General features: G+C 42.0%; 1 protein-coding gene across 1 annotated transcript in view; it reads right to left on the reverse strand.

Annotated features, from left to right (window-relative positions):
* kirrel3a (kirre like nephrin family adhesion molecule 3a) overlaps positions 1–18,972 on the reverse strand; it is a 309,684-nt gene that overhangs the window by 2,552 nt on the left and 288,160 nt on the right. Inside the window, exons 14-15 of the mRNA XM_033645731.2 lie at positions 8,628–8,737; positions 8,419–8,505 (exon numbers count right to left, since the gene is read on the reverse strand). Coding sequence (XP_033501622.1) covers positions 8,419–8,505; positions 8,628–8,737 — 197 coding nt within the window. The remainder of the gene's footprint in view (positions 1–8,418; positions 8,506–8,627; positions 8,738–18,972) is intronic.

The raw sequence follows: 18,972 nt of genomic DNA on the forward strand, positions 1-18,972 counted from the left end.
ACATGCCTGGCCTAAAGTGATTCTGACATTCTCCAATTGTAAAAATGTGTATCCTATACTGAATTAATGTTATTTTTTTTAAAACAAATTTTGGCAACTAAACTAAAAAATGAAAAGTTTTGAAAGAAAACAGAATTAAATTGTGCATGAAGAGATCCATTGGCTTTTACCATGAAACTTTGCAAAGTCAAAGATCCAAATAATCATAAATAGCCCACTGCAGTGCCACCTGGTGGTAAAACATATTAATGAATGCTCATTTAGACCTATTTGTGACGTTGACAAGCTTATTTAGATTTAATAGGCTGTGTTACTTTCATTATAAGGCTTGATACGTTTTGCGGCTCCAGATAGTTTTTTTTTAAATGATTTTGGTCAAAAATGGCTCTTTTGATGACGAAGGTTGCCGACCCTGCCTAAACCTAACCACACTTTCACTACAGCGTATTTAATACAAATCTGTTATATAAAATGCATCATAGACGTACAAAGACGTACAATGCCAGCATTTTTTCTGGTGACTGGCTTGAGAATATACAGTACAGCTATTATAGCTATTATAATTATTAGTATTGTACCATATTGTACTGTTGTACATGCTTTATCTTTTCACGTCTTGATTATTGCAACAGCCTTTACTCCTGTCTTGAACAAAAAACCTTGCAAAGACTCCAAGCCAAGAAGCACGACCACATCACACTGATTTTAGCCTCTTTACGTTGGCTCCCTGTTTGTTTAAAGATTGACTTTAAAAGCTTATTGATTACTTATAAGGCTCTTCATGGCCTGGCTCCAGATTACATTTCAGATTCTTTAGTCTCTTATGAACCTCTGCATAGTTTGAGATCAGTGGGCAGAGGTCTTCTGCTTGTTCCACAGTCCAGACTGAAGACCAAAGGGGACAGAGCTTTTGCAATCAGGGCCCTGAGGCTCTGGAACGACCTGCCCAAGGATATGAGGCTGTCTGAGTCACTTAAGTCTCTCCTAAAAACATACTTCTATCGGAAAGCATATCCTGACTTTATCCGAGCTGTCTGTCTATTTTATTGCTGTTGATGTTATTTCCCATTTATTATCTTGTTTTTAGTTTTGGCCTTCCTCATTTTATCTTTTAAAACCCTCACAAACCTCATAATCTGTCTCAATTCTCATTTCCAGTCTGAGTGACATTACATACATCAAGTGCAATAACAACATCTGCCTCTTATTACTGATTATTATTTATTTTATTATTATTTATTGGTGATGTGATGAAGGTAATTATCTGGGTTGTCACCTGTTGTTCCTTTTAACTTGCACTGTGTACAGTTGTAGCTTTTAAATGTCATTGCACTGGTACAATGACAATAAAGGACTTCTTTTTTATTCTATTCTTTTTTTTTATATACAATGCTGTAGTAGAGTTCACAGAATGAACACTTGGCTCACAAATCTGCTACATCTAAATCCATGTCACAATAATCCGGGCTGGATCCCTCACAATGCCAAGTAAATGTGGTCTTCAGTACTCTGAATTTAATTTTAGGCCAACAGAAGAACATTTACTGAATTATATAAGGTGTCTTTAGAGAATAGTATAATAAGATAAACAAAACAAGACACAAAGTTGAAGATATTTTAAGAACTGAATAGATTCTTGGTATTAGAGGAAAACATTCAGGAGCTATGAGTCCTGAAAGTCACCCACTCCACATACCCCGATCTGCCTCTGCACAAATGTCTTAACAGAATGTCAAACTACAGAGTTTTAAAATCAAGGTCATACAACTCGATTTTACCCATTACTAATTTGCACTACTTTGTCTTGTGTATCGTACGTGGGTGTTTTCCATTGTCACTCAAAGTGAGTTTTCAAAACTGAATAATACAGCTGAACCTACAAGTAAGGATACACTGTTCTGGTACAACTTCTTACAAAACAAAAACTGCCTCTTTTTGGATTGCCCTTGACTAAAAGCTGCAATTGCCACACATGTCAAGAAATGGCACTCGTTGAATAAGGTAAGCCTTCAAAAAGTGTTTGAAAGAGCAGAAAAGAGCTCTGTGTTCCATAAGTAAAACCTAAACTCTGGATCACAGACAAGATTGAAAGCTGTAGATTTTAAGTAAGTGCAGTTTAACAAAGCCTATATATGGTCTATGTGTGTTGTGCAACCATGTGTTGTAAAATGATAAATAAAATGAACCTTGAATAAGTGGTTTGAAAATGTACTCAGGAGCTTGTTAATTAAGAAAATAAATCAGTGCCATGAAGTGACTTGGCTGTGGTATTGTATATTAGGTAGGCTGACAGACTTTGAGGGATTGGTTTACAGTTTGACTGAATTAAAGATGCAAAATGAGTGGCCTAAGCCACCCTGAGTGTGAGTGTGAATTTAATGTAAATGCTATGATGCAGTATCTCAGCAGTGGCTGCGCTCAAAGGGCTCTCTACGCATCACAATTCCATCTTGTTAGTTCGTTAGTCCAAATTTCACCTGCTTCTGCAGTCAGAAAGACCATGTCAAAACTGTTCATGCTACAGCTTACCAGCTAATTAGCTATCTAGCCTGCAAACGGACATTAGCAGTGTACTTTTCCCTGGTGGATGTTTAGTAGCCCATTCAACAAGCAGAGGTGGAACACAATGTGTCCATGTTTGGCCATTTGAAGACCATTTGTGGTTGACACGTCATGCCCCTGTACAATTAAAGAAGAGAACAAGTTCCAAATACATTTCTCCCTTTTTGATGCTTTTTAATTACTTACAGAACAGGTTTCTATGCAAGCAAAACATTCATTGTAATTTCAGTTTGACTTTTTGGTGAGTGCGTTTGTATCTCCAAATGAAAAAGTAACAGGAGAGAAAGCTTGGTCAGGGGAAAGGCCAGACAATTGCCAGGCAGGTTCGGCGGGTTGTTATTCCGCCTCGCTGTTCTGTACAAAAGGTACAATCGTCGAATGGGAGAACAGAGTTGTCTCGCCTTTAAGCCAGCAGAGGAGGTAGTAACAGAGCCGAATCAACCTCTGTGTAAGAAGGCCAGCCGGCAGGACGGGATGGGTGTGATGTGATTTGACGACATGTTATATGTGTGAGCCAGTGAAGAAGCAGCTAGTACCAGTAGGCAGCTAACTCGAATAAGAACAGCAACTAAAAATGTTCGCAAATTGGGGAGACAACGAGGCCTGGGGGCTCCTTACCTTCTGAGCAGAGGACAACCTCCATATAACAGGTACGGTAAAGGATTGTTCTCTTTCAAACATTTGCTCGGTATCTCACTATGGGGTACAGCCCTCTGCCTATTCCTCAGAAGTCCAATACCATTAGCAGTGGTAACACCTGCATCAGGAGGAGGAACATTCTCTCCCAGCAAAAGGGGGTCATGCAGCATCACCTGCTCTTTCACAAACCTCTTCCAACTTCAACACAATTACTAACAGGACTATTAGCTTAACAGTCCACAGATTGAGCTAACCATTTGATCGCAGGGCACTAATTTTTCCGTGGCGTGTTGCATACGAAGTCCCAACTCCTTGGCCATAGAAATGCAGGGTTAATTGTTAACTGCCCCCATACAGTAACACCAGGCACCTAGCATTAGCTTAGTCACTTACTGCCGGCTGCTCATTTCGGCTCACTGGTGGGAGATGACGAGAAGTCTGAGAACTCAAATACTTTGGCCAGCAGGACTTCATCCCTGCTCATGCGAAGCATGGTTTTGCATATTATGCCTTTGTTATTGTTTAGAAATTGTGTCTTATGTTATATGTCACACTAGAGGCGGACACTGCTGTGTTACATGTCAAGCCCACCATGCCTCTTTTGCTTCTGGAAAGTCAGCATACTGTTTAAAATTACACTGAAGCACCACTGCGTAAGCTGGTGTAATAAATGGTCTTCATTGTGGCCCCATCACCGGATCTCTGTATAAAAGGGCTATTGAAACATTTAAGGTTCAGCCCAAAGCTACAGGGGTCGGGGGCATGATCCCCTGGGAAGGTTTTTGTTCCCATTCACAGCACTATTTTCAAGCCATTTGAGATAACAGAACGCCCAAAAATCTGTACATAATTTGAGAAAACACGATAGCTCAACGGCGTCAAAACTCAAGCAACACCTGTAGTATTTAGAATAATTTTATTTAAGACCAACTCCGTTTTGGATTGTTGCCCATCAGGATCATCAATTGTTGCCAAGGAAAAAAATAAACCTCTAGTGCCCACAGTCTGTTGTGCTATTGTATAAACGAAGCAACCCCCTCACCCCCTGCTCTGCTCCTGAACCTGAAAACCTTCCAAACCTGTTAAGATGCAGTGAACACTGTGATGTTAAACACCAAACGTCTGGAAGCATGCATCGGCTGTTGCAGACGGCGTCATTACTGTCAGCTGCCTGCCTGATAAACTGGCTAACTAATTTCTTTGCGAGGATTCCGATGTGACAGTGCTGAGCTGTAAATTGCTACGAGGCAGCAGAGAGAACATGGTAGACTAAATGAGAGTAATAAGGGTCTTATCAAACCAGACCTAAATCATAACGCTCCTGCTATAGAGCTAATGGAGAAATACAGACATAGATAACTTTAATGGTTATCTCTTCCTACTAATTTTCCCAGAGGGTTCAATAGGAAAATTAGCAGGAAGATGCAACCATTTATCTTTCTCTTTGTTTATCTCTCTTGTGTGTGTCCCAACCTGCAGGCTATTACACAAATTGAATTTGTGAGATCTTTTAGGACGGGCAGAAAACGTAGCACTTGCCCTTTTTCTTAGATTGGCATTTGTTGTAAGCTCCCTAATAGTCGACCAAATGTTAGTCGACCAGAACGGCAGCAAAAAGGTCATTAGTTGGCAAGATTTCATTGGTCGCTTAGTTGCAAAAAAAACAAAACAAAACTAACAAACAAACATGAAACACTATTAGGAGCTGCGCCTTGTCAAAATAATTCAAAACCTATGTAACTGGACCATGTGGGAATTTAATTTGAAAGGACAGACACAGGAAGTGGCCACGCTCAGCAGTCAGACAGGAGTCACGTTACAAACCAGTCACAGCCGACAGATATCTGTCCCTTCTTCTGTAAATATTCAGTCTGATAAATATGGAAAAGTTGATCATGTTAGTGCAGGGCTACCCAGAGCTTTACATCTGTCCCACAGACGACAGGCCTACACACTTATAAACAGCGCCTGGAAGAAGATCAGCTCTGCAAATACACTGAAGAAAAATATAAACGCAACACTTTTGTTTTTGCTCCCATTTTTCATGAGCTGAACTCAAAGATCTAAAACATTTTCTATACACACAAAAGACCATTTCTCACACATATTGTTCACAAATCTGTCTAAATCTGTGTTAGTGAGCACTTCTCCTTTGCCGAGATAATCCATCCCACCTCACAGGTGTGGCATATCAAGATGCTGATTACACAGCATGAATATTGCACAGGTGTGCCTTAGGCTGGCCACAATAAAAGGCCACTCTGAAATGTGCAGTTTTGCTTTATTGAGGGGGTCTGGGGGGGGGTCAGAAAACCAGTCAGTATCTGGTGTGACCACCATTTGCCTCACGCAGTGCAACACATCTCCTTCGCATCGAGTTGATCAGGTTGTTGATTGTGGCCTGTGGAATGTTGGTCCACTACTCTTCAATGGCTGTGCGAAGTTGCTGGATATTGGCAGGAACTGGAACACACTGTCGTATACGCCGATCCAGAGCATCCCAAACATGCTCAATGGGTGACATGTCCGGTGAGTATGCTGGCCATGCAAGAACTGGGACGTTTTCATCTTTCAGGAATTGTGTACAGATCCTTGCAACATGGGGCCGTGCATTATCATGCTGCAACATGAGGTGATGGTCGTGGATGAATGGCACAACAATGGGCCTCAGGATCTCGTCACGGTATCTCTGTGCATTCAAAATGCCATCAAAAAAATGCACCTGTGTTCGTTATAACATACGCCTGCCCATACCATAACCCCACCGCCACCATGGGCCACTCGATCCACAACGTTGACATCAGCAAACTGCTCACCCACACGGCGCCACACACGCTGTCTGCCATCTGCCCTGAACAGTGAAAACCGGGATTCATCTGTGAAGAGAACACCTCTCCAATGTACCAGACACCATCGAATGTGAGCATTTGCCCACTCAAGTCGGTTACGACGACGAACTGCAGTCAGGTCGAGACCCCGATGAGGATGACGTGCATGCAGAGAAGCTTCCCTGAGATGGTTTCTGACAGTTTGTGCAGAAATTCTTTGGTTATTCAAACTGATTGTTGCAGCAGCTGTCCGGGTGGCTGGTCGATCTTGGAGGTGAACATGCTGGATGTAGAGGTCCTGGGCTGTTGTGGTTACACGTGGTCTGCGGTTGTGAGGCCAGTTGGATGTACTGCCAAATTGTCGCCTTTGGAGACAACTTATGGTAGAGAAATGAACATTCAATTCACGGACAACAGCTCTGGTGGACATTCCTGCAGTCAGCATGCCAATTGCACGCTCCCTCAAAACTTGCGACATCTGTGGCATTGTGCTGTGTGATAAAACTGAACATTTGAGAGTGGCCTTTTATTGTGGCCAGCCTAAGGCACACCTGTGCAATAATCATGCTGTCTAATCAGCATCTTGATATGCCAGACCTGTGAGGTGGGATGGATTATCTCGGCAAAGGAGAAGTGCTCACTAACACAGATTTAGACAGATTTGTGAACAATATTTGAGGGAAATGGTCTTTTGTGGATCGAGTGGCCCATGGTGGCGGTGGGGTTATGATATGGGCAGGCGTATGTTATAACGAACACAGGTGCATTTTTTTGATGGCATTTTGAATGCACAGAGATACCGTGACGAGATCCTGAGGCCCATTGTTGTGCCATTCATCCACGACCATCACCTCATGTTGCAGCATGATAATGCACGGCCCCATGTTGCAAGGATCTGTACACAATTCCTGAAAGATGAAAACGTCCCAGTTCTTGCATGGCCAGCATACTCACCGGACATGTCACCCATTGAGCATGTTTGGGATGCTCTGGATCGGCGTATACGACAGTGTGTTCCAGTTCCTGCCAATATCCAGCAACTTCGCACAGCCATTGAAGAGTAGTGGACCAACATTCCACAGGCCACAATCAACAACCTGATCAACTCGATGCGAAGGAGATGTGTTGCACTGCGTGAGGCAAATGGTGGTCACACCAGATACTGACTGGTTTTCTGACCCCCCCCCAGACCCCCTCAATAAAGCAAAACTGCACATTTCAGAGTGGCCTTTTATTGTGGCCAGCCTAAGGCACACCTGTGCAATATTCATGCTGTGTAATCAGCATCTTGATATGCCACACCTGTGAGGTGGGATGGATTATCTCGGCAAAGGAGAAGTGCTCACTAACACAGATTTAGACAGATTTGTGAACAATATTTGTGAGAAATGGTCTTTTGTGTGTATAGAAAATGTTTTAGATCTTTGAGTTCAGCTCATGAAAAATGGGAGCAAAAACAAAAGTGTTGCATTTATATTTTTGTTCAGTGTAGATAGGCTATAAATAGGCTATACACTGCTTGTTAAGGGTCCTTCGCAACCACAGAAAAGGCACAAGAGAAGTGCTCAGAGCCTGACCTCGCTTTTCCAGGTGATTAAAGAAGCGGCATGTGTACGGTCCCTAATTTCCAGGGCTGGTACCTGCGGTTATTCCACAGGCTAGTTAATAACATGTCGGGCAGGAAATCCAAAGTGTGGGATCATTTTGAGAAGGTGAAGGACGAACCCAAGGTGATATGTGAACTCATCTTCACTGGTCAACTACAAACATGATGTATCATCTGAAACATGGAAGTAGCTACATGCCCATTAGCCCACAGCGTCATTAACAGGCGGCTCGCTCAGTGTGTGACGTGCAATTGTAGATAAAATATAGGCCTATATTAATGAAGGTTCATTAGTACGGTTTTGTATTTCTCTGTAATGTAGCACAGTGTTAACAATGTTACTGATACTATTCTTTCTCACACCTTCAACTCAAACCATTGTGTTGCACCGCCTAAAATACTGTATATCATCTAATGATTAAATTAATATCGTAAACATGCTGGCGACTAGTTGACTAATGGCCTTAAATGATGACTATTGGTCGACTAGGAAAATTCTTAGCTGAAATGCCTTGAAAGATTTGAATGCATCTGCTTAACCCTGAAGCGTGACCGTGTTGTGCTGTCACAAGGCATGTATACTTCTCCCCATTACACTTAACGGGTTGCTTTTATGCAGTGGCTTGATATGCAGCCATTTGTTATTGAAAGAGATGCTAACAGCCACTCTTTGCCTCTGCAAATAAAAGGGTAATTGGCTCTCTGAAGCTGAGCCACCAGATTTCCTGCTGGATTTCCTACAGTTGACATTTGGCCTCAAACGTTCTCTCAGCGTTCACCCACCTTGATGTGCTGGAACTCCTTCTCCTCCTCCTGGAGCACCTCGAGCTGCTTCAGCACAGGCTCCTGCTGGAACTCACCACGGTCAATCTGTATCACAGTTAAATCAGGGTCGTCAGTAGTCATATATAGTGAATATAGCAGACCAGAAAGACTTTAGAGGATGCATATGACAGAAGGCTGCATCACAGCATCAGACTGTGTTGACTCACCATCATCTGTTTGATGCTTGTGTGCTCCTCGCTCTCCCGCGCTGCATTGTGATCCTTGTGAACGATCTCCACCCGGATGTCATTTTTTGCTGAAACCACTCCTTTGAGATCTGAAGGAGAGGGAGAGACGGAGCAGTGTGGCTGATTGACAGAGGCTGATAGATGCATTGGTCCTGTATCCCACCGTATCCCCGCCTGATGCACTCACGGCAGCTTCAAAAGCCGCTTTTCCCTCAGTTCTCACTGCGACGGTCATAATGAAGACTGTGGTGTACACACAACACTCTGCAGTCTGACCTTAACTTACTTATTGAGCACTTGGATAAAGCCCATCTTGCTAACACTCACTTGTCCTCGAACCTCATGGTACGATACTGATCAATGTCTGCAATCTAATAATGCCGCTGTGTGTAGCTGGTCTGGGAGTATGAATATAAAATGTCTGGCCTGTCACAAAGCTTACTTTAGCTCACAGAGGCACCACTAAGCTGACTGTATGTGAAATGATCCTGACTCTACTGCACTTCCTCTCTTCTTTTGGCATTTTGAAACGATGTAGATACAAAATTGAAACACGTTTATCAATAGAGGCTGTGTTACTCACTTTGCAAAAAGTCTCCCAGCACTATGCCTATTAAACTAACTATCATTCCCTGGGTACAACATTGCTAAGTACAAAGTTACAAAGAGAATATTTCACCTGAAATTAGCAGGAAACAGAGAAGGAACACAGCATCCTCTGGGGTGAGCTTTCATGTTTTTATCTTTGAATGTTATCCATTAAACTTTTTTTTATATAACGACTGTTTTGAAATGCAGTAAAGTACTAAAGTGTGTGGCTTGAAAGTGTTTCTGGTTGGCTTTTACTGTTCTCTTAACTTCTACTGACAGTTGTTCATTACAGCTATTTATAACACTGTATGGCAGACAACATAGAGCAATATCTATCAATGGTAATGTGGCATAAAGAAAGTTTATTTTGGATTTAGAAATTACTTAATATTAGTGTTAAAAGTAGAGCCATTTCTTCTTTTATTTTTAATAATACATTTTAAAATTTTAGAATGTCGGCCCTGTCTACGCATATAAAGATATTTTCATAAAAACTGATATTTTCCTTTACATTTCTGCCTCTTGTTCAAGTGCAAAGAGAGTTTTAGGTCACAGGTGCAGATGTTTCATACTGTTACTAAATAGAATGTTTGGGCCGTTTCATAGTCGACGCAAAGGCACGCAGACGTGAACGCACTGAGACGCATCGAGACGCATTGGCCGCCATGATGCGTGCTTGCGTCTCAAAATGTGTTGTCCATTTTTTTGCTACCCGACGCAGCAACGCGTGTAATACCATGCGTTGCCAGCGGGGGTGATAATCCAAGTAACATACTTGAAATTAACCACTATTTGTTATTCACAGAAGAAGCAGGTATGAAATATGGCGGGCGAGGAGGAAATACTTTGCGAACTCATACAGGCACACCCCCATTTATATCACAGTTCTAGTGCCCTGCACTCTAATAAAATAGCAGTACCAACTAGCTACAGCAGTACTAGCTAGCCCGAATGTACCGGTTGCTTGCATTCAATGAATTGACTATGAAAGGAAGTGCATTGCTCGCGTCGTTTGCACGCGTTGTGTGTGTCGACTATGAAACGGCCCTTTGGGAAACAATAACATCATCTCCTCAATTCCTGCATGCCCATCGTTGCTTTATGTAATGAGCATGGGCCAGAAACAACAATAATGGTGGACCAGTGTCTGAAATCAACTTTTTCAATCACCAGCCAAAGGGACTGATGGATGAAAATATTCACCGGCCAAGCATATCTTTTACCGGCCAAAATTTAAGTGGCCAGCAGCAGACTGGCAGCAAGAGCCGCAACACTAGGAGCACTTGAGTCGGTCAGTTTCGCTGCACTGTTTAGATGCACATAAAAACAAAAGGTAGTGTGTGTGTGCACGTATGTGTGTGAAACTCTGACAGACAGCCGGGGTCGCAAATGACACCAAAATGCGGTAGAGACTGAGAGCATGGGTTGCCTTCTGAGATTTACTCACCAAATGGAAAATCTACCCATATTTGGCACTTGGTGGGTGTTAATCTCAGACCTTGTGGTGGACTACTGCTTTGTTTATGTTTTGTTAGCACTGTTCAGTCCGATGACTACTAGTTATGCACCGAATATTCGGTAACCGAATATATTTGGCCGAATATTGCAAAAAAACACACATTCAGTATTTGGTGGAATAAGTGAAAAGCAAGGCCGAATAATAGTGGTGTGTTTTGATAACGCAATCAAACAGCGTGCCGTGACGGGCGGAGTAAAATGTCAGCAGTGTGGCAATTCGTCCGTCACGGCACTCGCATTTGCGACTGAAAAATAGTTTTGAGCGAGCAAAATAGGCTTAAATCATTCAGCACGCTGTGCGAGCAGCCTACAGATTTCAACCAGCAGCAGAAACGAAAGGTGAATTCCATTGGTTGTGGGTTGAACGGGGGTCACAGACACAGACAGTAACGTTAATGTTTTCCTGTCAAATACGGTGGCCATCGGCTTACCGGCGACGGAGAAGTCAACTCCAATAATATCCTCTTCTTGGCGTCATGACTGCCCAGAAGTACCTGAACAGCTGAGCCAGCCGAACACAGTTATGTGACGTGTCAGAGGACAACGAGCCGTTCACGGCCCACAAACCTCACCGCACTTTGGGGACTGTTCTTTACTTGTCAGGGGAGGAGGGTGGCTGGTTGATTTTTATTTTATTTATTTATTTTATTTTGATCCCCCCTATGTTAATCACTGATTGATGCTGTTTTTGAAATATGAATAAGTCAATAAGTAATTTATTCCATTGAAATATCATTGATGTATTATAGAAAAGTGATTTATCTTTTTATAAATGACAAAAGGCACATCTGCCTCATTTTCGCTGTGGTATTGTGATACTACTCAGAACCATGATATTTTCATTGGTATCGTACAGTGGGTCCCAATTTTGGTACCGTGACAACACTAATCTGGAGGGGGTTCATCTGCAAAAACTAATGAAAAACTAAACAACAATATACGGTATTCGGCCAAGCGTTTAATATTAATCGGCTTCGGCCACAAATTTTCATTTCGGTGCATCCCTAATGACTACTTTACACTTAGAGTGCTTTCAGACCTAGAGTTGTCTTGCTTTGGTCTGAATCAGGGACTTATTTTGTTCCAAAGTTGTATAATTGCCTAGAGTTGGTTTGTGTTCTCACGGCAGCATTTATAAGCAGACCAGATCAAATGCCTTGTGCGAGAAAGCTGCTCTTGATTGGTCAGAATATTCATGAGGGAAAAATCCAGGGAGTAAACAAAACATTGAAAAAGAGTACACTTGCAAGATAAATGTGACACTTTCTAATGTCACAATGGAGGGACAACTACGCAGGTTGATTTTAGCGCTGCTCATCGTGGACTATATTGCTGTCATTGCTCATTTTAGTCAAACCATACAGTTTGAAAACGAGGCGCGGCTCCAACTAGAAAACAATGTTTTGATGCATTGGATGTGCTGAATGTGCATATTAAGGCAGTACAGGAGGAGGTGCATATTAATAATCCTCCAGGACTGTAACATGCTCATGTTTAACCCAAACAATATGTCATGTGACTGCAGTTGGTTCGGATCCAGGTCGGAACACGTTCTCACCACAAACGAACCGCACCAGAGTTCAGATGTAACCAGACCGAGACCACCTCTTCAAGAAGGTCTTGGTTTGGTTGTTTTGGTGTGCACCTGAGTGTGATTGCTGTGTTCACACCTGCCCAAATGAACTGCACTTAGGGGGCAAACAAACTTGACTTCGATTGAACTGAACCAAACAGGGCAGGTGCGAAAGCACCCTTAAACTAAATGCTGCTGCACCACTTTATTGATGAATGGAGGCGTCTATTGCACTCACTGTTATCTAATCCACTTCAGTGTCCGTGATCATTAGTCTGCCAGAAAGTTTTGGATCAGGCCTGGTCTAATCAGCAAGTACTATTTCAAGAGTTGGATTGTTGTCGATTAGGAGTGGAGGTTAAACTTTCACATCCAGAGCATCCCTCCTATATTTTCACCTTTGTGTGGTGAAATTGCACAAGACAGCAAATGCTGGCAATTTTTTGGAGTCATTTTTGTATTGTAGTATGGACAGAGATATTCTGTAAAATAAAGGCTGTGTGGATGGAATCCAACCCATGTCTTTTATTTAGCCTTTTAATTACCTTTATGAAATCATGCCTGACCACACTGTTGTTTTATTTGCTTGCATTTTATTTTGTTGCTTGTGCAGTGCTGTTATTGTGTTATGATTTAATCATAGTGTATGCTTTTATTAATTTACGTATGTTCTCTCATTTATGACTATTTTTATTTAATCATGCCTCTGCATCTGCAACTCTTTGGTCAACGCTCCTCTTTTTTCAATGTGCTCTATAAATATACCTAAGTTGACTTTTTTTTTGAAGGGGCAAAATATACGTTATCAAAAATATCTGTATACATAAGGACAGGGCTTTAAATTCTAAATAATCTCATGCTACTGGTCATTGATAGTTACATTGGTTGTAAAAGTCAGGTAGATTATATAGGCCAGTTCGTTACTATAGCAGGTTGTGTCAAGCCTGTCGTTATTACTGAGCAAAGAGCATTAACAGCAATAACAACTGACTGCCCACACATTATGTTTTACTCGTACATAACTGGCCGTTAAGTACTTGCTCCATAAGTGGCATTATTGTATGTTTTAACAACGCAATAGAGACCAACAAATGTAATTGCCTGCGGCCTCCCAGAGTAGTTGTTGTAGCTGTTATGAATTATATTTACCACAGAGAAATGACAAGCAAGAAACAGAGTTATTAATTCAACTAATCAACACAAATTATTCCTGAGATTAACCTCTTTGTTTCTCTGTATTGGCCTAATGACAGTACAGACTCAGTCATAAAGTGAAGCTGTACTGCTGGAAGGCTGCATGTCTGAAATAAATCCTCTCCCTAAACTCTCGGCCATTTGCAGGATCGTAAAAAACATGACTGTAAAAGTTGCATGAAACCACGTGTGAATTGAAATACAAATGCTTCTTTGGAACCTAGTTTGAAAATTTATTCTTACTTCACATAATTGACATCACACAACAACATGTACACATTATTCTTCATGCTTTTCTATGTTATTGCCAATGGTTATAACTGTCACAGGTGAAAATGCCATTTTCATGTTCATATTGGAACACTGACAGCACTTTATTTCTGGTGTGCACATTGATGTCCAAAATGTGTCTGAAAGGTTTCACTACTGTCGGATTTCTACCGCCTCTGCTTTGTCAAGAAAACTTCAAGAGCCTGTGGGCTGCAGCTCATTTACACAGTGTATGTAAAATGATTGCTGTATAATATCATGTTGAATTTGGATTTGTGTCAGAAGGGCTTATTCTTTAGTATGCACTGGAAAAAGGTTGTGACCCAAAGATGGACTTTATGCGTTTAGACTGAGATGAAATTTCATTTTTCGTCATAGATATTGTAGTTATGCATGGTACACCATCAGGGCTCGAAATACCTCATAGCACAAGCTCCGGTGTCTGTAACTCAGTGCTGCCAACTCACAAGTTTTCACAAGTTGTCCAGTCAGTCTGTGGTTTGACCCAGGGAAAATTGCAATAGCAATTATTCAAGGTTTTTTTTGTGATCTCATCCAAATAACACATTGAAAGTACACCATTTTATACTTAGTGGATCAAGGTAAATTCATGGCTTGAAATTTGGGGCCATTATGCCTCAGCATCACACAAAGAAGTGCATATCCCTGCTTCTGAACATGATATTTTACTGTAATTTATGTCTAAACATTAGTTTTTTAGGATGTTCTTTTACATAAAACCATCAGATATGACCTGTCCTAAATATATATATGTATGTCAGTGGCAGCTGCTGGTCTTTCAAACAGGGGAAGCTCACTTTAAGTTGACATGATCATAAAATCTGTCATATTGTAGCGAGGCAGTAACTTATAAAAGGAACATTTAATTGAAGCCGATTTTCAACCACACGCATGCCATAGAACCACAGCAAAACACACCTCAAAGATTTTCAGATGGGTTTAAACACCTGAGCTGTGTACAAATAGTAAAAATGAGCTGTATCACTTATGGAAATAAGAAACTCCAGACGGCACTCTGTCAGAAGACTCCACTCACAAATATCTGCATGGCACTGAGCTCGAAATGCGGCGATGCCGGTGTGTATTTTCCATAGCGCTGTCAATCACAAAAGGGGTTGAGCCCATTAGACAATTCCACGATCATCATTCATAAACCCAGCGTCCTCTCCCACCCGCTCCATCAGCTCCCAGGGAAACTGAGCCTCCCTGGAAGTGACGATTTTGTCGCATTTATCCAATGAGCGTCTTGCTTTGCTGCATGAAAAAAACCTGCGCAGCACTGTCTCATAGGAGTGCTTGGAGGCTCCGTGTCCACCATGCTGACACGAGAATGTATGACAGGGAGGTCGCGTTTGAAAACTGGTGATAAACAGCTGACGTTTGAACATCATAGTCATGATGTGAAACGCATCCTAGCGCATGTTTTAATGTAATGTCAATTCTTATTTTAATGTAAATTCAATAGTGCATATTTGACCATTTCTTCTATGAAATTTTAGGGGAAGTTCAGCCTCCCTTGTTTTCTCAGAGCAATTGCCCCTGAAATATATATATATATATATATATATATATATATATATATATATATATATATGTATATGTGTGTGTGTGTGTGTGTGTGTGTGTGTGTAAAATTAGGGGGCACCAGTACCCCAAAATGACCTTTTCTTTTTTAATCCAAACAAAGTCAGTACAATTAGGTTATAAAGCATATTATCATTTATTATACAACAGTTAGTTCCGGCCCTGCAATCTGATTGGTCAAGAGACAGTAAAACCGTGACGATATTGGAGTACAACATCACGGTTATTTCACTGTGTATGTATCACTCCGCCTCACAGCTGTTTGCAGGTCAGCAGTTGCGCTGCATCCCTAGAAAAGTATTTAAACAAACTTCCACCAGATGCAAATGGCCTTTATCTGAAGCCCAGGATGACAGCAGCTCACACAGACAATATCTGGTACACTAAAGCTCCGCTGGGAATAAACTCACTCGCTCAGGGCGACTGCCATACAGAAGCTGTCAGATGCGGGTCTTGAAGCTAGGGAGATCATGACAGTGAATGGACACAGGTATGATGTTGTTTTAACGTAGCCTATGTGTAAAGTTAGTCTTCTAATTAGGAGTCGGGCCCTAAAATATACCTTTTGTCTTGCAGGTCTGAGAGCTTGTTAAAAAGCTACTGGAAGCCATCCATGGAGAGCAGAAAACAATGGAGCAACATACTGTCAGATCAGAGGGCAGAGTCAGCTGTGCCTGTGAAGCGACAGTCCACCATGCAGTCACCACAGACTTATTTCACCAGCTGCACAATTAATGGAAATGTGCAGATAAATGTGTATAAAGAGTAGGTGCCTGGCGCACCATGTTTGCGTTACATAGCAACGGTGACAGCGGAGTCCTGAGGGAACTATTTTTGTTGGCGGAAGACAAATAAAATGCTTAAATTATCTATTTTGTCCTCATTTCTCAACATTTCTTAATCAGCCTTGCTTATTTAACTGTTGAACTGTTGTATAAAAACAATATCACACTCGAGCTCATGATGTTATACTCGTATATCGTCACGGCTGTGAATGTCTTCGGCACTCGGCCTGCGGCCTCGCGCCTATGACCAAATCACAGCCGTGACGATATACGAGTATAACATCACAAGCTCGAGTGTGATATTACTTAAATATATTATATCTCAGACTGAGACCTTCAATGAGACAAAACTTGAAACATGCCTTGGCTATTGCATTCTTTGGTGTAACTTTGCCACTGAAGGTTGATATCTGTGACTAAGCTGCCACTTGGGAAGGGTTATTATGTTGAAATATCATCTAGAGATGAAGAGTTTTTCAAAATACTTAACTAGAATTTGTACCAGTTAGTGAAAATTCTGACCTGGACCCATGGACTGGACCCATAAAACACGATCACCACCGAATTCCCATAATGTTTTCGACCGTAACAAATAGAAGTTTCAACTATTGCAACTTATGGGCTCTAGTTTCACAGACCGGGCGCAGCGGGGGTGCAGCGCACCTGCGCTTCGCCAACTGGGTGTGGCCAGGCGGATTTTGCAAGTTTGGCACACCGTGCACCTGGCGCAGCTACTCCTCTTTCCCACCTTCCGTCCCTCCTACCTGCCCAAGTCGGAAAGAGGGAGGAGAGAAGGCGTGGAGTGGGTTTTACACACATCACACCAATCAAATGAGCCCCTCTCCTCGCCCTTAAATGCGCTGCGCGAAGGCGTAATGAGAGTTGACTCAATTCGCCATGGCAGAAGAGAGCAGCAGCGTCACACGGCCAAACTCCTCTCAGGAGGAAACTGATGTTTTGGGCCGGGAGGTCTGCTCGCAGTGTCCGAATATACAGAACTGCGAGCAGACCTCCACGGGCTGATGATGCAAAGGTAGCCTGGGAGGAGGTCACCACAACTGTAAATCAATGTTGCGTTTCTCTCGTGCGCGCGCGCACTCTCTCTTTCTCTCTTGCAGTCTCACTCATTTTCTTTTCTTTTGACTTTTCTAAGATGACAGATGCTGAATATATACTCCCTATCTGATGCTGTGGCTGTTTGTGGTTGGCTGAGAGGGATGTGAACTCATTAGTTTGCAACTGTGTTAATCAAATCAGGTTCGGTTTCCATTACGCGTGCCAAACGGTGCCAATCTCCTTTGATCTGACATCAGATGTGACGGGACAGTCGATATAGAGATACATTTATGTGCTGATTGCAGATAGTTGCATTGAATAGTGTTTTTTTTTTGGGGTATTTATTGCATCGTTAATGTGCCTGATATTCTGGAAACCTGCCTGTGAGGTTTTGGTGACGTGTGCGCACTGTCCGCCGGTCAGCCAAACTTCGGCTTACACCGGCTGCGCTCCGCCTAAGCTGACAGTAGACCTGGTTTCAGCTGGCGAGCTTTTAGCGTACCTTTGGCGAAGCCTTTTGGCACGAAACTGTCACTGCGCCAAGCTGGATCTGTCGACACCTCCCCCTGCTGTGCCGCCACACCCATCTCAGCGCACCTCGGTCTGCCAAACTACCAACTGAGTGTGCCTCGGGCTGCGCTGCTTGAAACTAGCTCTGCGCGGGGTTCGCCACCCTGCGCTGCGCCGGGAAACTAGAGCCCTATGTGTTTCCTATCCTATCTAAAATGTACAGGATGTTTTTTTCTGTTACATCATCATGAGGCACAGCATTTCATATTGCTTATGCATTTAAAAAAAATAAAAAAATTGTTTGCAGTGAATAAAAAAATAAGATGATGACAATAAGAGTAAAGATGCTAATAGAATAGTTGAATAGAACAGAATAAAGTAGAACTGTTGCTAATAGAACCAGTCAAGTCAACCAGTCTCCACGTCAACCCCACCCTTCACCTCAGCTGCACTACAATCCACGACATGAACTTACAACGAATGATGACGTTCAAGATATGAGATATATGCAGAATAATTTATACCCAGTTTAGATACAGATACACCCATAGAAGAAGTGTGGCACCAGGTGTAAGTGGAAAATTTGGCAAAAAATGTTTGCTGGGTAGTAGTACTTCAACTATAGGTATAATACACCAGAATATCCTCCTAAAAAGAGTTTTATTGAAAAGACTGACCCCCAAAAACTTAGGAAAGGATACCAGACTTGTTGGATATGTGTACACCATTGTAACTGTAAAATATTAAAACTTTGCTTTTGACCTTGAAAAAGATTGTTCCACTAAATAAATGAAGGTATGAATTTAATATATGATGCAGGAGGATAATAGGAAAAATTACTATTGCAATTTTCCCTGGGTTTGGCCCATTTTTGAGTTACACTGACTGGACTAAAGCTCTGACCCCACACATCTGTTTCCTTAAGCTGTGCAAAACACATTGATAACTTCTAATGTTGTGGTGGGCCAACAGGTCACTGACAGCACACACAGCAACAGCAGCAACAGCACTGTAAAACATTTTGATGCACATCTATTCGTGCTTTTACGGTACAGGGTTTGGAGTGGCTGAAAGGACTAAGACACATTAGAGCAATAATTCCATACACAATAAGTCTTGTTAAATATGTGACATCACCAAACAAGTCCTAATATAATTTTTTAAAGTTTCCTCTGCAGGTTTGCCAAGAAGCTCAATGAATTTCTGCTAAAATGTTCCTATG

Source organism: Epinephelus lanceolatus, chromosome 11 (assembly GCF_041903045.1).
Source record: "Epinephelus lanceolatus isolate andai-2023 chromosome 11, ASM4190304v1, whole genome shotgun sequence".
NCBI lineage: Eukaryota > Metazoa > Chordata > Actinopteri > Perciformes > Serranidae > Epinephelus > Epinephelus lanceolatus.